At 41.5% G+C, this 25,929-nt stretch overlaps 1 protein-coding gene across 2 annotated transcripts; it reads right to left on the reverse strand.

Moving 5' to 3' along the window:
* Nucleotides 1–1,562: 1,562 nt before the first annotated feature.
* On the reverse strand, nucleotides 1,563–24,224 carry ntaq1 (N-terminal glutamine amidase 1). Of its 2 annotated transcripts, XM_061896652.1 has the most exons (7): nucleotides 24,160–24,224; nucleotides 23,922–24,063; nucleotides 20,799–20,898; nucleotides 14,496–14,546; nucleotides 14,055–14,203; nucleotides 2,056–2,180; nucleotides 1,563–1,961 (listed from the first exon to the last, which is right to left on the reverse strand). In XM_061896652.1, exons 2-7 carry the CDS (start codon nucleotides 23,981–23,983, stop codon nucleotides 1,849–1,851), a joined length of 600 nt encoding a protein of 199 aa, XP_061752636.1. In that variant the 5' UTR covers nucleotides 23,984–24,063; nucleotides 24,160–24,224; the 3' UTR covers nucleotides 1,563–1,848. The 2 variants fall into 2 exon arrangements, with proteins under 2 accessions (XP_061752636.1, XP_061752635.1); XM_061896651.1 differs by having other exon boundaries at nucleotides 23,922–24,201.
* Nucleotides 24,225–25,929: the final 1,705 nt, after the last annotated feature.

Below are 25,929 nucleotides of genomic sequence, written 5' to 3' on the forward strand. Positions count from 1 at the left end.
ACAGAATGGCTTGCTTTTGCCCTGAAAGCAGTTGTTAATATTCTTTGAATCATTTCTTGTCAATTATTGTATATTAACATGTAAAGAAATAGTTGGTGACTGTAATGGTTTAAATTTTAGCTAAAGCTTTTTTTTTAAATAATATACTGTATCGCAAAACAGCAGTTTGACGATGTCACTTCCGGTTAGGTCACTTCCTGTATTGCCTGCAAACAATTCGGTGTATGATTGTGTTGCACCGTAAATTGTCCGCGAGTTTCATGTTCAAATGTAACAAATTCCATGTTAAAAGTTGTAACTAGTTTCATGTTAAAAGTTGTAACAAGTTTCATGTTAAAAAGTGTAATTAGTTTCATGTTAAAAGTTGTAACAAGTTTCATGTTAAAAAGTGTAATTAGTTTCATGTTAAAAAGTGTAATTAGTTTCATGTTAAAAGGTGTAACTAGGTTAATTTTCAAATGTAACTAGTTCCATATTAAAAGTTGTAACAAGTTTCATGTTAAAAGTTGTAACAAGTTTCATGTTAAAAAGTGTAATTAGTTTCACGTTAAAAAGTGTAATTAGTTTCATGTTAAAAAGTGTAATTAGTTTCACGTTAAAAAGTGTAATTAGTTTCATGTTAAAAAGTGTAATTAGTTTCATGTTAAAAAGTGTAATTAGTTTCATGTTAAAAAGTGTAATTAGTTTCATGTTAAAAAGTGTAATTAGTTTCACGTTAAAAAGTGTAATTAGTTTCATGTTAAAAAGTGTAATTAGTTTCATGTTAAAAAGTGTAATTAGTTTCATGTTAAAAAGTGTAATTAGTTTCATGTTAAAAAGTGTAATTAGTTTCATGTTAAAAAGTGTAATTAGCGCTGGTGTTCGATGACGATGGTTGTGTACGAGTCGGTAAGACAGGGAGGAGTCGCCCTCTGCTGGACATGTTGTGACACTACAGCTACATCGTCAATTTCACGGAACTATTATTTGCACTAAATTATTGGAGTAAAACGTGAGTTACTGTGCAAATAAATACAGACACAATAAGTATATTTATATCTCTTATTTTATATATTTTTTACAGTCATGTCCTGTGAAGAAATGTCGCAAGTAAACGGTCAAGTTTACCACAACGTTGGCTCCAGCTGCACACATTGACCAATGTATGATCCTGGAACTACTTGGTATCGACATGATCCCTACCTAGAGGTGTGGTATCATCCAAAATTAAAGTCAAGTATCACAGAAGAAAAGAACAAGTGATTATTACATTTGAACAGAAGTGTAGATAGAACATGTTCAAACAGAAATCAAGCAGATATTAACAGTAAATGAACAAGTGGATTAATAATCCCTTTTTACAGTTTGTCCCTCATAATGTGTACAAAATAATAGGTGTAAAAATGACACAATATGTTAGTGCAGACGTCAGCAGACTAATTAGGAGTCTTTGTTTGTTTACTTCCTACTAAAAGACATGTTGTGTGGTATCTTCAACATTTTATTGAAGGACTAAATGACAATAATAAACATATGTTTCATCTACACTAACAATTTTTGTTACAATAAAGACAATTATGACATCTTTTGTGCTCCCTTTTATTTACAAAAGTATCCAATACATTTTGGAACCAATACCAAAACTTTGGTATCAAGACAACCCTAACATACACACATACACACACACACACACACGCACGCACGCACACACACACTCACGCACGTGCGCACACACACGCACGCACACACACACGCACGCACACACACACACGCACGCACACACACACGCACGCACGCACACACACGCACGCACGCACGCACACACACACACGCACACACACACACACACACACACGCAGAGAGGTACACTCAGACACGGGGTTCTTTGAGGAAGTGGCACAGGAAGTGGTCCAGAGTGTAAACGTGTCCCCATCCCACAGAAGGTTCCATGCTGATGAAGAGCTGCAGGTTCATGCTGGAGTCTGAGGGGGAGGAGCATCAAGCAGGTCACATGAGGGGGAGGAGCATCAAGCAGGTCACATGACCACCTCACATGTTTTACACATGAACTTTGACCTGCAGTGTGGATTGGTGGGTAAGGTGGGGGCGGCATCTTCCAGGACCCGTCCTCTTCCTTCATGTGCGAGCGATCAGACGCAAAGTTCAACAGGAAGTAGTCAGCGGGGACCACACGCAACTTCCTGTGTGAAAACAGGAAGTGTCAAAGTTCAACAGGAAGCAGTCAGCGGGGACCACACGCAACTTCCTGTGTGAAAACCGGAAGTGTCAAAGTTCAACAGGAAGCAGTCAGCGGGGACCACACGCAACTTCCTGTGTGAAAACAGGAAGTGTCAATGTTCAACAGGAAGCAGTCAGCGGGGACCACACGCAACTTCCTGTGTGAAAACCGGAAGTGTCAAAGTTCAACAGGAAGCAGTCAGCGGGGACCACACGCAACTTCCTGTGTGAAAACAGGAAGTGTCAAAGTTCAAAGGGAAGCAGTCAGCGGGGACCACACGCAACTTCCTGTGTGAAAACCGGAAGTGTCAAAGTTCAACAGGAAGCAGTCAGCGGGGACCACACGCAACTTCCTGTGTGAAAACAGGAAGTGTCAAAGTTCAACAGGAAGCAGTCAGCGGGGACCACACGCAACTTCCTGTGTGAAAACAGGAAGTGTCAAAGTTCAACAGGAAGCAGTCAGCGGGGACCACACGCAACTTCCTGTGTGAAAACCGGAAGTGTCAAAGTTCAACAGGAAGCAGTCAGCGGGGACCACACGCAACTTCCTGTGTGAAAACCGGAAGTGTCAAAGTTCAAAAGGAAGCAGTCAGCGGGGACCACACGCAACTTCCTGTGTGAAAACCGGAAGTGTCAAAGTTCAACAGGAAGCAGTCAGCGGGGACCACACGCAACTTCCTGTGTGCAACAGGAAGTTTCAAAGTTCAACAGGAAGCAGACCGCGGGGACCACACGCAACTTCCTGTGTGAAAACCGGAAGTGTCAAAGTTCAACAGGAAGCAGTCAGCGGGGACCACACGCAACTTCCTGTGTGAAAACAGGAAGTGTCAAAGTTCAACAGGAAGCAGTCAGCGGGGACCACACGCAACTTCCTGTGTGAAAACAGGAAGTGTCAAAGTTCAACAGGAAGCAGTCAGCGGGGACCACACGCAACTTCCTGTGTGAAAACCGGAAGTGTCAAAGTTCAACAGGAAGCAGTCAGCGGGGACCACACGCAACTTCCTGTGTGAAAACAGGAAGTGTCAAAGTTCAACAGGAAGCAGTCAGCGGGGACCACACGCAACTTCCTGTGTGAAAACCGGAAGTGTCAAAGTTCAACAGGAAGCAGTCAGCGGGGACCACACGCAACTTCCTGTGTGAAAACAGGAAGTGTCAAAGTTCAACAGGAAGCAGTCAGCGGGGACCACACGCAACTTCCTGTGTGAAAACCGGAAGTGTAAAGTTCAACAGGAAGCAGTCAGCGGGGACCACACGCAACTTCCTGTGTGAAAACAGGAAGTGTCAAAGTTCAACAGGAAGCAGTCAGCGGGGACCACACGCAACTTCCTGTGTGAAAACAGGAAGTGTCAAAGTTCAACAGGAAGCAGTCAGCGGGGACCACACGCAACTTCCTGTGTGAAAACCGGAAGTGTCAAAGTTCAACAGGAAGCAGTCAGCGGGGACCACACGCAACTTCCTGTGTGAAAACCGGAAGTGTCAAAGTTCAACAGGAAGCAGACCGCGGGGACCACACGCAACTTCCTGTGTGAAAACCGGAAGTGTCAAAGTTCAAAAGGAAGCAGTCAGCGGGGACCACACGCAACTTCCTGTGTGAAAACCGGAAGTGTCAAAGTTCAACAGGAAGCAGTCAGCGGGGACCACACGCAACTTCCTGTGTGAAAACCGGAAGTGTCAAAGTTCCACAGGAAGCAGTCAGCGGGGACCACACGCAACTTCCTGTGTGCAACAGGAAGTTTCAAAGTTCAACAGGAAGCAGACCGCGGGGACCACACGCAACTTCCTGTGTGAAAACCGGAAGTGTCAAAGTTCAACAGGAAGCAGTCAGCGGGGACCACACGCAACTTCCTGTGTGCAACAGGAAGTTTCAAAGTTCAACAGGAAGCAGACCGCGGGGACCACACGCAACTTCCTGTGTGAAAACCGGAAGTGTCAAAGTTCAACAGGAAGCAGTCAGCGGGGACCACACGCAACTTCCTGTGTGAAAACAGGAAGTGTCAAAGTTCAACAGGAAGCAGTCAGCGGGGACCACACGCAACTTCCTGTGTGAAAACCGGAAGTGTCAAAGTTCAACAGGAAGCAGTCAGCGGGGACCACACGCAACTTCCTGTGTGAAAACAGGAAGTGTCAAAGTTCAACAGGAAGCAGTCAGCGGGGACCACACGCAACTTCCTGTGTGAAAACCGGAAGTGTCAAAGTTCAACAGGAAGCAGTCAGCGGGGACCACACGCAACTTCCTGTGTGAAAACAGGAAGTGTCAAAGTTCAACAGGAAGCAGTCAGCGGGGACCACACGCAACTTCCTGTGTGAAAACCAGAAGTGTCAAAGTTCAACAGGAAGCAGTCAGCGGGGACCACACGCAACTTCCTGTGTGAAAACCGGAAGTGTCAAAGTTCAACAGGAAGCAGACCGCGGGGACCACACGCAACTTCCTGTGTGCAACAGGAAGTGTCAAAGTTCAACAGGAAGCAGTCAGCGGGGACCACATGCAACTTCCTGTGTGCAACAGGAGGTGTCAAAGTTCAACAGGAAGCAGTCAGCGGGGCCCACACGCAACTTCCTGTGTGCAACGGGAAGTTTCAAAGTTCAACAGGAAGCAGACCGCGGGGACCACACGCAACTTCCTGTGTGAAAACCGGAAGTGTCAAAGTTCAAAAGGAAGCAGTCAGCGGGGACCACACGCAACTTCCTGTGTGAAAACCGGGAATGTCAAAGTTCAACAGGAAGCAGTCAGCGGGGACCACGCGCAACTTCCTGTGTGAAAACCGGAAGTGTCAAAGTTCAACAGGAAGCAGTCAGCGGGGACCACATGCAACTTCCTGTGTGCAACAGGAAGTGTCAAAGTTCCACAGGAAGCAGTCAGCGGGGACCACACGCAACTTCCTGTGTGCAACAGGAAGTTTCAAAGTTCAACAGGAAGCAGACCGCGGGGACCACACGCAACTTCCTGTGTGAAAACCGGAAGTGTCAAAGTTCAACAGGAAGCAGTCAGCGGGGACCACACGCAACTTCCTGTGTGAAAACAGGAAGTGTCAAAGTTCAACAGGAAGCAGTCAGCGGGGACCACACGCAACTTCCTGTGTGAAAACCGGAAGTGTCAAAGTTCAACAGGAAGCAGTCAGCGGGGACCACACGCAACTTCCTGTGTGAAAACCGGAAGTGTCAAAGTTCAACAGGAAGCAGTCAGCGGGGACCACACGCAACTTCCTGTGTGAAAACAGGAAGTGTCAAAGTTCAACAGGAAGCAGTCAGCGGGGACCACACGCAACTTCCTGTGTGAAAACCGGAAGTGTAAAGTTCAACAGGAAGCAGTCAGCGGGGACCACACGCAACTTCCTGTGTGAAAACAGGAAGTGTCAAAGTTCAACAGGAAGCAGTCAGCGGGGACCACACGCAACTTCCTGTGTGAAAACAGGAAGTGTCAAAGTTCAACAGGAAGCAGTCAGCGGGGACCACACGCAACTTCCTGTGTGAAAACCGGAAGTGTCAAAGTTCAACAGGAAGCAGTCAGCGGGGACCACACGCAACTTCCTGTGTGAAAACCGGAAGTGTCAAAGTTCAACAGGAAGCAGACCGCGGGGACCACACGCAACTTCCTGTGTGAAAACCGGAAGTGTCAAAGTTCAAAAGGAAGCAGTCAGCGGGGACCACACGCAACTTCCTGTGTGACAACCGGAAGTGTCAAAGTTCAACAGGAAGCAGTCAGCGGGGACCACGCGCAACTTCCTGTGTGAAAACCGGAAGTGTCAAAGTTCAACAGGAAGCAGTCAGCGGGGACCACATGCAACTTCCTGTGTGCAACAGGAAGTGTCAAAGTTCAACAGGAAGCAGTCAGCGGGGACCACACGCAACTTCCTGTGTGCAACAGGAAGTTTCAAAGTTCAACAGGAAGCAGACCGCGGGGACCACACGCAACTTCCTGTGTGAAAACCGGAAGTGTCAAAGTTCAACAGGAAGCAGTCAGCGGGGACCACACGCAACTTCCTGTGTGAAAACCGGAAGTGTCAAAGTTCATGAGGAAGCAGTCAGCGGGGACCACACGCAACTTCCTGTGTGAAAACCGGAAGTGTCAAAGTTCAACAGGAAGCAGACCGCGGGGACCACACGCAACTTCCTGTGTGCAACAGGAAGTGTCAAAGTTCAACAGGAAGCAGTCAGCGGGGACCACACGCAACTTCCTGTGTGAAAACCGGAAGTGTCAAAGTTCAACAGGAAGCAGTCAGCGGGGACCACACGCAACTTCCTGTGTGCAACAGGAAGTTTCAAAGTTCAACAGGAAGCAGACCGCGGGGACCACACGCAACTTCCTGTGTGAAAACCGGAAGTGTCAAAGTTCAACAGGAAGCAGACAGCGGGGACCACATGCAACTTCCTGTGTGACAACCGGAAGTGTCAAAGTTCAACAGGAAGCAGTCAGCGGGGACCAAATGCAACTTCCTGTGTGACAACCGGAAGTGTCAAAGTTCAACAGGAAGCAGTCAGCGGGGACCACACGCAACTTCCTGTGTGCAACAGGAAGTTTCAAAGTTCAACAGGAAGCAGACCGCGGGGACCACACGCAACTTCCTGTGTGCAACAGGAAGTTTCAAAGTTCAACAGGAAGCAGACCGCGGGGACCACACGCAACTTCCTGTGTGAAAACCGGAAGTGTCAAAGTTCAACAGGAAGCAGTCAGCGGGGACCACACGCAACATCCTGTGTGAAAACCGGAAGTGTCAAAGTTCAACAGGAAGCAGTCAGCGGGGACCACACGCAACTTCCTGTGTGAAAACCGGAAGTGTCAAAGTTCAACAGGAAGCAGTCAGCGGGGACCACACGCAACTTCCTGTGTGAAAACCGGAAGTGTCAAAGTTCATGAGGAAGCAGTCAGCGGGGACCACACGCAACTTCCTGTGTGAAAACCGGAAGTGTCAAAGTTCAACAGGAAGCAGACCGCGGGGACCACACGCAACTTCCTGTGTGCAACAGGAAGTGTCAAAGTTCAACAGGAAGCAGTCAGCGGGGACCACATGCAACTTCCTGTGTGCAACAGGAAGTGTCAAAGTTCAACAGGAAGCAGTCAGCGGGGACCACACGCAACTTCCTGTGTGCAACAGGAAGTTTCAAAGTTCAACAGGAAGCAGACCGCGGGGACCACACGCAACTTCCTGTGTGAAAACCGGAAGTGTCAAAGTTCAACAGGAAGCAGACAGCGGGGACCACATGCAACTTCCTGTGTGACAACCGGAAGTGTCAAAGTTCAACAGGAAGCAGTCAGCGGGGACCAAATGCAACTTCCTGTGTGACAACCGGAAGTGTCAAAGTTCAACAGGAAGCAGTCAGCGGGGACCACACGCAACTTCCTGTGTGCAACAGGAAGTTTCAAAGTTCAACAGGAAGCAGACCGCGGGGACCACACGCAACTTCCTGTGTGCAACAGGAAGTTTCAAAGTTCAACAGGAAGCAGACCGCGGGGACCACACGCAACTTCCTGTGTGAAAACCGGAAGTGTCAAAGTTCAACAGGAAGCAGTCAGCGGGGACCACACGCAACATCCTGTGTGAAAACCGGAAGTGTCAAAGTTCAACAGGAAGCAGTCAGCGGGGACCACACGCAACTTCCTGTGTGAAAACCGGAAGTGTCAAAGTTCAACAGGAAGCAGTCAGCGGGGACCACACGCAACTTCCTGTGTGAAAACCGGAAGTGTCAAAGTTCAACAGGAAGCAGACCGCGGGGACCACACGCAACTTCCTGTGTGCAACAGGAAGTGTCAAAGTTCAACAGGAAGCAGACAGCGGGGACCACATGCAACTTCCTGTGTGACAACCGGAAGTGTCAAAGTTCAACAGGAAGCAGTCAGCGGGGACCAAATGCAACTTCCTGTGTGACAACCGGAAGTGTCAAAGTTCAACAGGAAGCAGTCAGCGGGGACCACACGCAACTTCCTGTGTGCAACAGGAAGTTTCAAAGTTCAACAGGAAGTAGACCGCGGGGACCACACGCAACTTCCTGTGTGCAACAGGAAGTTTCAAAGTTCAACAGGAAGCAGACCGCGGGGACCACACGCAACTTCCTGTGTGCAACAGGAAGTGTCAAAGTTCAACAGGAAGCAGTCAGCGGGGACCACACGCAACTTCCTGTGACAACCGGAAGTGTCAAAGTTCAACAGGAAGCAGTCAGCGGGGACCACACGCAACTTCCTGTGTGCAACAGGAAGTTTCAAAGTTCAACAGGAAGCAGTCAGCAGGGACCACACGCAACTTCCTGTGTGCAACACAAAGTTTCAAAGTTCAACAGGAAGCAGACCGCGAGGACCACATGCAACTTCCTGTGTGAAACAGGAAGTGTCAAAGTTCAACAGGAAGCAGACAGCAGGGACCACATGCAACTTCCTGTGTGCAACAGGAAGTTGCCTTGACAAGGAGGAAGTGTCAAAGTGCTGCAATATAGCTCCATGTGGTACTAGGGTGTGATTACATGTGGTACTATCAATCAATCAATCAATGTTTACTTATATAGCCCTAAATCACTAGTGTCTCAAAGGGCTGCACAAACCACTACCACATCCTCGGTAGGCCCACATAAGGGCAAGGAAAACTCACACCCAGTGGGACATCGGTGACAATGAGAACCTTGGAGAGGAGGAAAGCACTGGATGTGGAGTGGTTCTAACATGATACTGTGAAAGTTCAATCCATAATGGATCCAACACAGTCGCAAGAGTCCAGTCCAAAGCGGATCCGACACAGCAGCGAGAGTCCAGTCCACAGGAAACCATCCCAAGCGGAGGCGGATCAGCAGTGCAGAGATGTCCCCAACCGATACACAGGCGAGCAGTACATCCTGGGTCCTGACTCTGGACGAGCGGTCCATCCTGAGTCCCGACTCAGGACAGCCAGCACCTCATCCATGGACACCGGACTGGACCCCCTCCACAAGGGAGAGTGGGACATAGGAGAAAAAGAAAAGAAATGGCAGATCAACTGGTCTAAAAATGGAGTTTATTTAAAGGCTAGAGTATACAAATGAGTTTTAAGGTGAGACTTAAATGCTTCTACTGAGGTAGCATCTCCAACTGTTACCGGGAGGGCATTCCAGAGTACTGGAGCCCGAACGGAAAACGCTCTATAGCCCGCAGACTTTTTTTGGGCTCTAGGAATCACTAATAAGCTGGAGTCCTTTGAACGCAGATTTCTTGCCGGGACATATGGTACAATACAATCGGCAAGATAGGATGGAGCTAGACCGTGTAGTATTTTATACGTAAGTAGTAAAACCTTAAAGTCACATCTTAAGTGCACAGGAAGCCAGTGCAGGTGAGCCAGTATAGGTATATATGTATGTATATATGTATATAAAGGTATATACAGTATAGGTATATATGTATGTATATATGTATATAAAGGTATATACAGTATAGGTATATATGTATGTATATATGTATATAAAGGTATATACAGTATAGGTATATATGTATGTATATATGTATATAAAGGTATATACAGTATAGGTATATATGTATGTATATATGTATATAAAGGTATATACAGTACAGGTATATATGTATGTATATATGTATATAAAGGTATATACAGTACAGGTATATATGTATGTATATATGTATATAAAGGTATATACAGTATAGGTATATATGTATATAAAGGTATATACAGTATAGGTATATATGTATGTATATAAAGGTATATACAGTATAGGTATATATGTATGTATATAAAGGTATATACAGTATAGGTATATATGTATGTATATAAAGGTATATACAGTACAGGTATATATGTATGTATATATGTATATAAAGGTATATACAGTATAGGTATATATGTATGTATATATGTATATAAAGGTATATACAGTATAGGTATTGTTCTGCCCCAGTTATTAAGATTACTCTATTTAGTGTATGTTTATTGCTAAGTCATTTCAATTGGTTCTGCTAAGTGAGCTGTACCTATAAGAAACGCGTAGGTAGGTCACGTGTTTGGACTCCGGAAACATTTCAAACTGGTGTGCACAACTCCACTTCACTCCTCGTGTTTCTCAGCAAACAACTATTACACCTTATGCTGTTCGTGGCATCGTTGGTATGTACCTATCTTTAATGTTTATAGTACACAATGAATCATACTTAGCTGTGAAATGTGTGTTTAACGATGTTAGACGATATCTGATTTCATCACTTGTTCACGTCAGCTAACTTTCATTTGTTGTCATCTGCCTCCATCTAGTGGACGTTTGTTGTACTGTTACTTAAGACAATTTACCGGTAAACAGCAGAATGCTCATTTGTCACTTGTATTTAATAATTATAACCATACATACAGTAAAGTGTGACAAAGTTAAACTTAGATTTAATTCAAATGGAATACTTGATAGTCTGTGGTCTGTGATATGACATTATTAAGTTCATTTAATTCAGGCATTTACATGTACAATGTTTGTGTCCTACAGTTTCACCCTTTCAATTGTCAATAAACCTGGCCTCCATCAGTCAACCTGGTGTTCAGAGTTTTGATGAGCGAAAGGTGTTGAACTTACTGCCTTCGTGTACAAGTGTGCTTAAGGAAGGCAGGATAGGTATATATGTATGTATATATGTATATAAAGGTATATACAGTATAGGTATATATGTATGTATATATGTATATAAAGGTATATACAGTATAGGTATATATGTATGTATATATGTATATAAAGGTATATACAGTATAGGTATATATGTATGTATATATGTATATAAAGGTATATACAGTATAGGTATATATGTATGTATATATGTATATAAAGGTATATACAGTACAGGCGTAATGTGATCAAACTTTCTTGTTCTTGTCAAAAGTCTAGCAGCCGCATTTTGTACCAACTGTAATCTTTTAATGCTAGACATGGGGAGACCCGAAAATAATACGTTACAGTAGTCGAGGCGAGACGTAACAAACGCATGGATAATGATCTCAGCGTCTTTAGTGGACAGAATGGAGCCAATTTTAGCGATATTACGGAGATGAAAGAAGGCCGTTTTAGTAACGCTTTTAATGTGTGCCTCAAAGGAGAGAGTTGGGTCGAAGATAATACCCAGATTCTTTACCGTGTCGCCTTGTTTAATTGTTTGGTTGTCAAATGTTAGAGTTGTATTATTAAATAGAGTTCGGTGTCTAGCAGGACCGATAATCAGCATTTCCGTTTTTTTGGCGTTGAGTTGCAAAAAGTTAGCGGACATCCATTGTTTAATTTCATTAAGACACGCCTCCAGCTGACTACAATCCGGCGTGTTGGTCAGCTTTAGGGGCATGTAGAGTTGGGTGTCATCAGCATAACAGTGAAAGCTAATACCGTATTTGCGTATGATGTCACCTAGCGGCAGCATGTAGATGCTGAAGAGTGCAGGGCCAAGGACCGAACCCTGGGGAACTCCACACGTTACCTTAACGTAGTCCGAGGTCACATTGTTATGGGAGACACACTGCATCCTATCAGTAAGATAAGAGTTAAACCAAGACAGGGCTAAGTCTGACATACCAATGCTAGACTTTTGACAAGATCAAGAAAGTTTGATCACATTACGCCTATACTGTATATACCTTTATATACATATATACATACATATATACCTATACTGTATATACCTTTATATACATATATACATACATATATACCTGTACTGTATATACCTTTATATACATATATACATACATATATACCTATACTGTATATACCTTTATATACATATATACATACATATATACCTGTACTGTATATACCTTTATATACATATATACATACATATATACCTATACTGGCTCACCTGCACTGGCTTCCTGTGCACTTAAGATGTGACTTTAAGGTTTTACTACTTACGTATAAAATACTACACGGTCTAGCTCCATCCTATCTTGCCGATTGTATTGTACCATATGTCCCGGCAAGAAATCTGCCTTCAAAGGACTCCGGCTTATTAGTGATTCCTAGAGCCCAAAAAAAGTCTGCGGGCTATAGAGTGTTTTCCGTTCGGGCTCCAGTACTCTGGAATGCCCTCCCGGTAACAGTTGGAGATGCCACCTCAGTAGAAGCATTTAAGTCTCACCTTAAAACTCATTTGTATACTGTAGCCTTTAAATAGACCTGCCGTTGATCTGCCGTTTCTTTTCTTTTTCTCCTATGTCCCACTCTCCCTTGTGGAGGGGGTCCAGTCCGGTGTCCATGGATGAGGTGCTGGCTGTCCTGAGTCGGGACTCAGGATGGACCGCTCGTCCAGAGTCAGGACCCAGGATGGACTGCTCGCCTGTGTATCGGTTGGGGACATCTCTGCACTGCTGATCCGCCTCCGCTTGGGATGGTTTCCTGTGGACTGGACTCTCGCTGCTGTGTCGGATCCACTTTGGACTGGACTCTCGCGGTTGTGTTGGATCCATTATGGATTGAACTTTCACAGTATCATGTTAGACCCGCCCGACATCCATTGCTTTCAGTTCCCCTAGAGGGGGGGGTTGCCCACATATGAGGTCCTCTCCAAGGTTTCTCATAGTCATCATTATCACCGACGTCCCACTGGACGTGAATTTTCCTTGCCCTTATGTGGGCCTACCGAGGATGTCGTTGTGGTTTGTGTTGTGGTTTGTGCAGCCCTTTGAGACACTAGTGATTTAGGGCTATATAAATAAACATTGATTGATTGATTGATAGGTGTGTAGCTACCTGTGGTACTAGAGAGTGACTACATGTGGTACTAGGTGTGTAGCGACCTTTGGTACTAGGGTGTAACTACATGTGGTACTAGATGAGTAACTGTGTGTGGTACTAGAGTGTGACTACATGTGGTACTAGAGTGTGACTACATGTGGTACTAGAGTGTGACTACATGTGGTAGTAGAGTGTGACTACATGTGGTACTAGAGTGTGACTACATGTGGTACTAGGTGAGTAACTGTGGTACTAGAGTGTGACTACATGTGGTAGTAGAGTGTGACTACATGTGGTACTAGAGTGTGACTACATGTGGTAGTAGAGTGTGACTACATGTGGTACTAGAGTGTGACTACATGTGGTACTAGGTGAGTAACTGTGGTACTAGCGTGTGACTACATGTGGTACTAGGTGAGTAACTGTGGTACTAGAGTGTGACTACATGTGGTACTAGGTGTGTAGCGACCTTTGGTACTAGGGTGTAACTACATGTGGTACTAGGTGAGTAACTGTGTGTGGTACTAGAGTGTGACTACATGTGGTACTAGAGTGTGACTACATGTGGTAGTAGAGTGTGACTACATGTGGTACTAGAGTGTGACTACATGTGGTACTAGAGTGTGACTACATGTGGTACTAGGTGAGTAACTGTGGTACTAGAGTGTGACTACATGTGGTAGTAGAGTGTGACTACATGTGGTACTAGAGTGTGACTACATGTGGTAGTAGAGTGTGACTACATGTGGTACTAGAGTGTGACTACATGTGGTACTAGGTGAGTAACTGTGGTACTAGAGTGTGACTACATGTGGTAGTAGAGTGTGACTACATGTGGTACTAGAGTGTGACTACATGTGGTAGTAGAGTGTGACTACATGTGGTCCTAGAGTGTGACTACATGTGGTACTAGGTGAGTAACTGTGGTACTAGCGTGTGACTACATGTGGTACTAGGTGAGTAACTGTGGTACTAGAGTGTGACTACATGTGGTACTAGGTGAGTAACTGTGGTACTAGAGTGTGACTACATGTGGTACTAGGTGAGTAACTGTGGTACTAGAGTGTGACTACATGTGGTACTAGGTGAGTAACTGTGTGTGGTAGTAGAGTGTGACTACCTGTGGTACTAGGTGAGTAACTGTGGTACTAGAGTGTGACTACCTGTGGTACTCGGGTAAGAGGCAGTGGTCAGTGCGTAAGGCGTGCCTAGCATACATCTTCAGGGTGCAGGGAAACGGCAGCACAGAGTCCAGATCATACAGGAAGGCTTCAGAGCGAGGACAGACGTGAAGCAGAACCACATGGTAGTCCTGCAGAAACATGGAACAAAACCACATGATGGTCCTGCAGAAACATGGAACAGAACCACAGGATAGTCCTGCAGAAACATGGAACAGAACCACAGGATAGTCCTGCAGGAACATGAAACAGAACCACATGATAGTCCTGCAGAAACATGGAACAGAACCACAGGATAGTCCTGGAGGAACATGAAACAGAACCACATGATGGTCCTGCAGAAACATGGAACAGAACCACAGGATAGTCCTGCAGGAACATGACTAGTGAGAAGCAAGCGTGTAGGAGAACTTTGGTTCTTACCCAGATGACAGGCTGCTGTCCTTGTGCAGACTTCTGCTCCCACAGTGGAACCTGACAACACAAACATCAATAATGCTCCCACAGTGGAACCTGACAACACAAACATCAATAATGCTCCCACAGTGGAACCTGACAACACAAACATCAATAATGCTCCTACAGTGGAACCTGACAACACAAACATCAATAATGCTCCCACAGTGGAACCTGACAACACAAACATCAATAATGCTCCCACAGTGGAACCTGACAACACAAACATCAATAATGCTCCCACAGTGGAACCTGACAACACAAACATCAATAATGCTCCCACAGTGGAACCTGACAACACAAACATCAATGATGCTCCCACAGTGGAACCTGACAACACAAACATCAATAATGCTCCCACAGTGGAACCTGACAACACAAACATCAATAATGCTCCCACAGTGGAACCTGACAACACAAACATCAATGATGCTCCCACAGTGGAACCTGACAACACAAACATCAATGATGCTCCCACAGTGGAACCTGACAACACAAACATCAATGATGCTCCCACAGTGGAACCTGACAACACAAACATCAATGATGCTCCCACAGTGGAACCTGACAACACAAACATCAATGATGCTCCCACAGTGGAACCTGACAACACAAACATCAATAATGCTCCCACAGTGGAACCTGACAACACAAACATCAATAATGCTCCCACAGTGGAACCTGACAACACAAACATCAATAATGCTCCCACAGTGGAACCTGACAACACAAACATCAATAATGCTCCCACAGTGGAACCTGACAACACAAACATCAATAATGCGCCCACAGTGGAACCTGACAACACAAACATCAATAATGCTCCCACAGTGGAACCTGACAACACAAACATCAATAATGCTCCCACAGTGGAACCTGACAACACAAACATCAATAATGCTCCCACAGTGGAACCTGACAACACAAACATCAATAATGCTCCCACAGTGGAACCTGACAACACAAACATCAATGATGCTCCCACAGTGGAACCTGACAACACAAACATCAATAATGCTCCCACTGTGGAACCTGACAACACAAACATCAATGATGCTCCCACAGTGGAACCTGACAACACAAACATCAATGATGCTCCCACAGTGGAACCTGACAACACAAACATCAATGATGCTCCCACAGTGGAACCTGACAACACAAACATCAATAATGCTCCCACAGTGGAACCTGACAACACAAACATCAATAATGCTCCCACAGTGGAACCTGACAACACAAACATCAATAATGCTCCCACAGTGGAACCTGACAACACAAACATCAATAATGCTCCCACAGTGGAACCTGACAACACAAACATCAATAATGCTCCCACAGTGGAACCTGACAACACAAACATCAATGATGCTCCCACAGTGGAACCTGACAACACAAACATCAATGATGCTCCCACAGTGGAACCTGACAACACAAACATCAATGATGCTCCCACAGTGGAACCTGACAACACAAACATCAATAATGCTCCCACAGTGGAACCTGACAACACAAACATCAATAATGCTCCCACAGTGGAACCTGACAACACAAACATCAATAATGCTCCCACAGTGGAACCTGACAACACAAACATCAATAATGCTCCCACAGTGGAACCTGACAACACAAACATCAATAATGCTCCCACAGTGGAACCTGACAACACAAACATCAATAATGCTCCCACAGTGGAACCTGACAACACAAACATCAATAATGCTCCCACAGTGGAACCTGACAACACAAACATCAATAATGCTCCCACAGTGGAACCTGACAACACAAACATCAATAATGCTCCCACAGTGGAACCTGACAACACAAACATCAATAATGCTCCCACAGTGGAACCTGACAACACAAACATCAATAATGCTCCCACAGTGGAACCTGACAACACAAACATCAATGATGCTCCCACAGTGGAACCTGACAACACAAACATCAATAATGCTCCCACAGTGGAACCTGACAACACAAACATCAATGATGCTCCCACAGTGGAACCTGACAACACAAACATCAATGATGCTCCCACAGTGGAACCTGACAACACAAAGATCAATGATGCTCCCACAGTGGAACCTGACAACACAAAGATCAATGATGCTCCCACAGTGGAACCTGACAACACAAAGATCAATGATGCTCCCACAGTGGAACCTGACAACACAAACATCAATAATGCTCCCACAGTGGAACCTGACAACACAAACATCAATAATGCTCCCACAGTGGAACCTGACAACACAAACATCAATAATGCTCCCACAGTGGAACCTGACAACACAAACATCAATAATGCTCCCACAGTGGAACCTGACAACACAAACATCAATGATGCTCCCACAGTGGAACCTGACAACACAAACATCAATGATGCTCCCACAGTGGAACCTGACAACACAAACATCAATGATGCTCCCACAGTGGAACCTGACAACACAAACATCAATAATGCTCCCACAGTGGAACCTGACAACACAAACATCAATAATGCTCCCACAGTGGAACCTGACAACACAAACATCAATAATGCTCCCACAGTGGAACCTGACAACACAAACATCAATAATGCTCCCACAGTGGAACCTGACAACACAAACATCAATGATGCGCCCACAGTGGAACCTGACAACACAAACATCAATAATGCTCCCACAGTGGAACCTGACAACACATACATCAATGATGCTCCCACAGTGGAACCTGACAACACAAACATCAATGATAATCCCACAGTGGAACCTGACAACACAAACATCAATGATGCTCCCACGGTGGAACCTGACAACACAAACATCAATGATGCTCCCACGGTGGAACCTGACAACACAAACATCAATGATGCTCCCACGGTGGAACCTGACAACACAAACATCAATAATGCTCCCACGGTGGAACCTGACAACACAAACATCAATAATGCTCCCACGGTGGAACCTGACAACACAAACATCAATAATGCTCCCACGGTGGAACCTGACAACACAAATATCAATGATGCTCCCACGGTGGAACCTGACAACACAAACATCAATGATGCTCCCACAGTGGAACCTGACAACACAAACATCAATAATGCTCCCACAGTGGAACCTGACAACACAAACATCAATGATGCTCCCACAGTGGAACCTGACAACACAAACATCAATGATGCTCCCACAGTGGAACCTGACAACACAAACATCAATGATGCTCCCACAGTGAAACCTGACAACACAAATATCAATAATGCTCCCACAGTGGAACCTGACAACACAAACATCAATAATGCTCCCACAGTGGAACCTGACAACACAAACATCAATAATGCTCCCACAGTGGAACCTGACAACACAAACATCAATAATGCTCCCACAGTGGAACCTGACAACACAAACATCAATAATGCTCCCACAGTGGAACCTGACAACACAAACATCAATAATGCTCCCACAGTGGAACCTGACAACACAAACATCAATGATGCTCCCACAGTGGAACCTGACAACACAAACATCAATAATGCTCCCACAGTGGAACCTGACAACACAAACATCAATAATGCTCCCACAGTGGAACCTGACAACACAAACATCAATACTGCTCCCACAGTGGAACCTGACAACACAAACATCAATAATGCTCCCACAGTGGAACCTGACAACACAAACATCAATAATGCTCCCACAGTGGAACCTGACAACACAAACATCAATACTGTTCCCACAGTGGAACCTGACAACACAAACATCAATGATGCTCCCACAGTGGAACCTGACAACACAAACATCAATGATGCTCCCACAGTGGAACCTGACAACACAAACATCAATGATGCTCCCACAGTGGAACCTGACAACACAAACATCAATAATGCTCCCACAGTGGAACCTGACAACACAAACATCAATAATGCTCCCACAGTGGAACCTGACAACACAAACATCAATGATGCTCCCACAGTGGAACCTGACAACACAAACATCAATGATGCTCCCACAGTGGAACCTGACAACACAAACATCAATGATGCTCCCACAGTGGAACCTGACAACACAAACATCAATGATGCTCCCACAGTGGAACCTGACAACACAAACATCAATGATGCTCCCACAGTGGAACCTGACAACACAAACATCAATGATGCTCCCACAGTGGAACCTGACAACACAAACATCAATGATGCTCCCACAGTGGAACCTGACAACACAAACATCAATGATGCTCCCACAGTGGAACCTGACAACACAAACATCAATAATGCTCCCACAGTGGAACCTGACAACACAAACATCAATGATGCTCCCACAGTGGAACCTGACAACACAAACATCAATGATGCTCCCACAGTGGAACCTGACAACACAAACATCAATGATGCTCCCACAGTGGAACCTGACAACACAAACATCAATAATGCTCCCACAGTGGAACCTGACAACACAAACATCAATAATGCTCCCACAGTGGAACCTGACAACACAAACATCAATAATGCTCCCACAGTGGAACCTGACAACACAAACATCAATAATGCTCCCACAGTGGAACCTGACAACACAAACATCAATAATGCTCCCACAGTGGAACCTGACAACACAAACATCAATAATGCTCCCACAGTGGAACCTGACAACACAAACATCAATAATGCTCCCACAGTGGAACCTGACAACACAAACATCAATAATGCTCCCACAGTGGAACCTGACAACACAAACATCAATAATGCTCCCACAGTGGAACCTGACAACACAAACATCAATGATGCTCCCACAGTGGAACCTGACAACACAAACATCAATGATAATCCCACAGTGGAACCTGACAACACAAACATCAATGATGCTCCCACAGTGGAACCTGACAACACAAACATCAATGATGCTCCCACAGTGGAACCTGACAACACAAACATCAATGATGCTCCTACAGTGGAACCTGACAACACAAACATCAATAATGCTCCCACGGTGGAACCTGACAACACAAACATCAATGATGCTCCCACAGTGGAACCTGACAACACAAACATCAATGATGCTCCCACAGTGGAACCTGACAACACAAACATCAATAATGCTCCCACAGTGGAACCTGACAACACAAACATCAATAATGCTCCCACAGTGGAACCTGACAACACAAACATCAATAATGCGCCCACAGTGGAACCTGACAACACAAACATCAATGATGCTCCCACAGTGGAACCTGACAACACAAACATCAATGATGCTCCCACAGTGGAACCTGACAACACAAACATCAATGATGCTCCCACAGTGAAACCTGACAACACAAATATCAATAATGCTCCCACAGTGGAACCTGACAACACAAACATCAATAATGCTCCCACAGTGGAACCTGATAACACAAACATCAATAATGCTCCCACAGTGGAACCTGATAACACAAACATCAATAATGCTCCCACAGTGGAACCTGACAACACAAACAATAATGCTCCCACAGTGGAACCTGACAACACAAACATCAATAATGCTCCCACAGTGGAACCTGACAACACAAACATCAATAATGCTCCCACAGTGGAACCTGACAACACAAACATCAATAATGCTCCCACAGTGGAACCTGACAACACAAACATCAATAATGCTCCCACAGTGGAACCTGACAACACAAACATCAATAATGCTCCCACAGTGGAACCTGACAACACAAACATCAATAATGCTCCCACAGTGGAACCTGACAACACAAACTAACAGGAAATATTACTAAGTACTAACAGGGAATATTACTCAGTACTAACAGGGAATATTACTAAGTACTAACAGGGAATATTACTAAGTACTAACAGGGAATATTACTAAGTACTAACAGGAACTATTACTAAGTACGAACAGGGAGTATTACTAAGTACTAACAGGAAATATTACTAAGTACTAACAGGGAATATGACCAAGTACTAACAGGGAGTATTACTAAGTACAAACAGGGAATATTATTAAGTACTAACAGGTAATATTACTAAGTAAAAACAGGCACTATTACTAAGTAAAACAGGAAATATTACTAAGTACTAACAGGGAATATTACCAAGTATTAACAGGGAATATTACTAAGTACTAACAAGGAGTATTAAGTACAAAAAGGGAATATTACTAAGTACTAACAAGGAATATTACTAAGTACTAACAAGGAGTATTAAGTACAAAAAGGGAATATTACTAAGTACTAACAACTTTGCTGACACACAACAATCACAATCAAGTATTACTACTACTAAGAAGTATCAAATATTCTTACCTTCTTGTTGTCGTTGGAAATGAAAATGACAAAGAATTCTTCCAGAGGAAAACTTTTCTCCTTCCTGATCAACTCACAAACTTTCCAAACATTTTCTTCACTAAAACACACAAAATAATGCACTCATTAAAGTACAACATCAACACTACTCTCAGTGGTATAATTTGGAATACGAGTACAACATCAAATATAAGAGTGGTATTTATCAATGTAAGAGTATATTTATCAATGTAAGAATAGTATTTATTTACCAATAACAACTGGTATATTGACATATAAGAGTATATTTACCAATATAATAGTATTTATTCACCAATAACAGCTGTTATATTGACATATAAGAGTATATTTATCAATATAATAGTATTTATTCACCAATAACAGCTGGTATATTGACATATAAGAGTATATTTATCAATATAATAGTATTTATTCACCAATAACAGCTGGTATATTGACATATAAGAGTATATTTATCAATATAATAGTATTTATTCACCAATAACAGCTGTTATATTGACATATAAGAGTATATTTATCAATATAAGAGTATTTATTCACCAATAACAGCTGGTATATTGACATATAAGAGTATATTTATCAATATAATAGTATTTATTCACCAATAACAGCTGGTATATTGACATATAAGAGTATATTTATCAATATAATAGTATTTATTCACCAATAACAGCTGGTATATTGACATATAAGAGTGTTAAAGAGTATATTTATCAATATAATAGTATTTATTCACCAATAACAGCTGGTATATTGACATATAAGAGTATATTTATCAATATAAGAGTATTTATTCACCAATAACAGCTGGTATATTGACATATAAGAGTATATTTATCAATATAAGAGTATTTATTCACCAATAACAGCTGGTATATTGACATATAAGAGTATATTTATCAATATAATAGTATTTATTCACCAATAACAGCTGGTATATTGACATATAAGAGTATATTTATCAATATAATAGTATTTATTCACCAATAACAGCTGGTATATTGACATATAAGAGTATATTTATCAATATAATAGTATTTATTCACCAATAACAGCTGTTATATTGACATATAAGAGTATATTTATCAATATAAGAGTATTTATTCACCAATAACAGCTGGTATATTGACATATAAGAGTATATTTATCAATATAATAGTATTTATTCACCAATAACAGCTGGTATATTGACATATAAGAGTATATTTATCAATATAATAGTATTTATTCACCAATAACAGCTGGTATATTGACATATAAGAGTGTTAAAGAGTATATTTATCAATATAATAGTATTTATTCACCAATAACAGCTGGTATATTGACATATAAGAGTATATTTATCAATATAAGAGTATTTATTCACCAATAACAGCTGGTATATTGACATATAAGAGTATGTTTATCAATATAAGAGTATTTATTCACCAATAACAGCTGGTATATTGACATATAAGAGTATGTTTATCAATATAAGAGTATTTATTCACCAATAACAGCTGGTATATTGACATATAAGAGTATGTTTATCAATATAAGAGTATTTATTCACCAATAACAGCTGGTATATTGATATATAAGAGTATATTTATCAATATAATAGTATTTATTCACCAATAACAGCTGGTATATTGACATATAAGAGTATATTTATCAATATAAGAGTATTTATTCACCAATAACAGCTGGTATATTGACATACAAGAGTATATTTATCAATATAAGAGTATTTATTCACCAATAACAGCTGGTATATTGACATATAAGAGTATATTTATCAATATAAGAGTATTTATTCACCAATAACAGCTGGTATATTGACATATAAGAGTATATTTATCAATATAAGAGTATTTATTCACCAATAACAGCTGGTATATTGACATATAAGAGTATATTTATCAATATAAGAGTATTTATTCACCAATAACAGCTGGTATATTGACATATAAGAGTATATTTATCAATATAAGAGTATTTATTCACCAATAACAGCTGGTATATTGACATATAAGAGTAAATTTATCAATATAAGAGTAATTATTCACCAATAACAGCTGGTATATTGACATATAAGAGTATATTTATCAATATAAGAGTATTTATTCACCAATAACAGCTGTTATATTGACATATAAGAGTATATTTATCAATATAATAGTATTTATTCACCAATAACAGCTGGTATATTGACATATAAGAGTATATTTATCAATATAAGAGTATTTATTCACCAATAACAGCTGTTATATTGACATATAAGAGTATATTTATCAATATAAGAGTATTTATTCACCAATAACAGCTGGTATATTGACATATAAGAGTATATTTACCAATATAAGAGTAATTATTCACCAATAACAGCTGGTATATTGACATATAAGAGTATATTTATCAATATAAGAGTATTTATTCACCAATAACAGCTGGTATATTGACATTTAAGAGTATATTTACCAATATAAGAGTAATTATTCACCAATAACAGCTGGTATATTGACATATAAGAGTATATTTATCAATATAATAGTATTTATTCACCAATAACAGCTGGTATATTGACATATAAGAGTATATTTATCAATATAAGAGTATTTATTCACCAATAACAGCTGGTATATTGACATATAAGAGTATATTTATCAATATAAAAGTATTTATTCACCAATAACAGCTGGTATATTGACATATAAGAGTATATTTATCAATATAAGAGTAATTATTCACCAATAACAGCTGGTATATTGACATATAAGAGTATATTTATCAATATAAGAGTATTTATTCACCAATAACAGCTGTTATATTGACATATAAGAGTATATTTATCAATATAATAGTATTTATTCACCAATAACAGCTGGTATATTGACATATAAGAGTATATTTATCAATATAAGAGTATTTATTCACCAATAACAGCTGTTATATTGACATATAAGGGTATATTTATCAATATAAGAGTATTTATTCACCAATAACAGCTGGTATATTGACATATAAGAGTATATTTACCAATATAAGAGTAATTATTCACCAATAACAGCTGGTATATTGACATATAAGAGTATATTTATCAATATAAGAGTATTTATTCACCAATAACAGCTGGTATATTGACATTTGTCGCGAGAAGTTGCCGCCATCTTGTCTTCCTCCATGCATGTTGTGCCACAGATGCGCCTTACGTGAACGATCCAAGCGGCCACAGCTCCACCTCCTGGGTCTCCGACTAAAGACCCTTCGTGCAAAAAGTCGCCAAATTCACTTTTGCTTTGGTGTCCTCGGCTCTAATCTATGATGATTATTGATTATTGATGAACACCATGTGACTAACCTGTTACCTTCTAAGACCACACAGGATTCCGTAGTTGATGGTGCGTTCATGTACGTGGGAAATAAGACGTTCTCAGTCTCCTTATTTGAATAGAATTCGATTTGTGGTAACAAAACAACCCAATAAGTTTTTTAAACAAGTTGAAAAACTTAATGCGTTGTTACCATTTAGTGGTCAATGGTACGGAATATGTACTGTACTATCTACTAATAAAAGTCTCAATCAAATCAATCAATCAATCAATCAGTTTATTCATCCAGAAATAGCATCTGACAAAAGACACACATTTGAGTGACATTTCTTTGTAATCATAAGAATGATTAAGTGAAGCATTAAAAACACTGACATGTATTTTGACAGCAGCGGCGCACCGTAGATGCTTCTAAAATGGCAGCCGGAGCACGCATGCGCACTTTGTTTTATTAACAACGACTCAAGTTGATTTTTATGATGAAACTTCTCATATTTCACTCTTCTTCAATTATAATATTCACTCTTCTTCAATTATAATATTCCCTCTTGTTCAATAATAATATTCAATATTCACTCTTGTTCAATAATAACATTCAATATTCACTCTTGTTCAATAATAACATTCAATATTCACTCTTGTTCAATAATAACATTCAATATTTACTCTTGTTCAATAATAATATTCAATATTTACTCTTGTTCAATAATAACATTCAATATTTACTCTTGTTCAATAATAACATTCAATATTCACTCTTGTTCTATTATAAAATTCAATATTTACTCTTGTCCAATAATAACATTCAATATTTACTCTTGTTCAATAATAACATTCAATATTCACTCTTGTTCTATTATAACATTCAATATTCCCTCTTGTTCAATAATAACATTCAATATTTACTCTTGTTCAATAATAACATTCAATATTCACTCTTGTTCAATAATAACATTCAATATTTACTCTTGTTCAATAATAACATTCAATATTCACTCTTGTTCTATTATAACATTCAATATTCCCTCTTGTTCAATAATAATTTTCAATATTCATTGAAGTTGCAGACATAAAGTGAGGAGAGCCATGACATTGTACAAACAATCAAAGACTAATTCAAAAATAATCTAAAATACTTTCATTTTGTTAGAATCTTTTTATGAGATGTATGCTTGTTAAATACTGAATTATCTACCTTCTTTTCTACTACATGTACTACATTTCTTTTCTACTGCATGCTATTCAATAAAATATGTATTTAGTACTACATGGTATTCATTAAAATATGTATTTAGTACTACATGGTATTCATTAAAATATGTATTTAGTACTACATGGTATTCATTAAAATATGTATTTAGTACTACATGGTATTCATTAAAATATGTATTTAGTACTACATGGTATTCATTAAAATATGTATTTAGTACTACATGGTATTCATTAAAATATGTATTTAGTACTACATTCATCCATCCATCCATCCATCTTCTTCCGCTTATCCGAGGTCGGGTCGCGGGCGCAGCAGCCTAAGCAGGGAAACCCAGACTTCCCTCTCCCCAGCCACTTGGTCCAGCTCTTCCCGGGGGATCCCGAGGCGTTCCCGGGCCTGCCGTGAGACATAGTCTTCCCAACGTGTCCTGGGTCTTCCCCGTGGCCTCCTACTTGCTGGACGTGCCCTAAACACCTCCCTAGGGAGGCGTTCGGGTGGCATCCTGACCAGATGCCCGAACCACCTCATCTGGCTCCTTTCCATGTGGAGGAGCAGCGGCTTTACTTTGAGTTCCTCCCGGATGGCA

The sequence above is a fragment of the Nerophis ophidion genome, linkage group LG04, assembly GCF_033978795.1.
Source record: "Nerophis ophidion isolate RoL-2023_Sa linkage group LG04, RoL_Noph_v1.0, whole genome shotgun sequence".
In the NCBI taxonomy this organism is placed as follows: domain Eukaryota; kingdom Metazoa; phylum Chordata; class Actinopteri; order Syngnathiformes; family Syngnathidae; genus Nerophis; species Nerophis ophidion.

Excerpts from the sequence above, each read along its gene's own strand:
- ntaq1 (XM_061896652.1), bottom strand. The coding sequence starts at position 23,983 with ATGGAGGAAGACAAGATGGCGGCAACTTCTCGCGACAAATGTCAATAT. Across the intron at positions 2,181-14,054 it reads CTCTTACCCGAGTACCACAG|GAAGTTGCGTGTGGTCCCCG; the intron begins GTAGTCACACTC and ends GTTTTCACACAG. Across the intron at positions 1,962-2,055 it reads CCCACCAATCCACACTGCAG|ACTCCAGCATGAACCTGCAG; the intron begins GTCAAAGTTCAT and ends CCTCCCCCTCAG.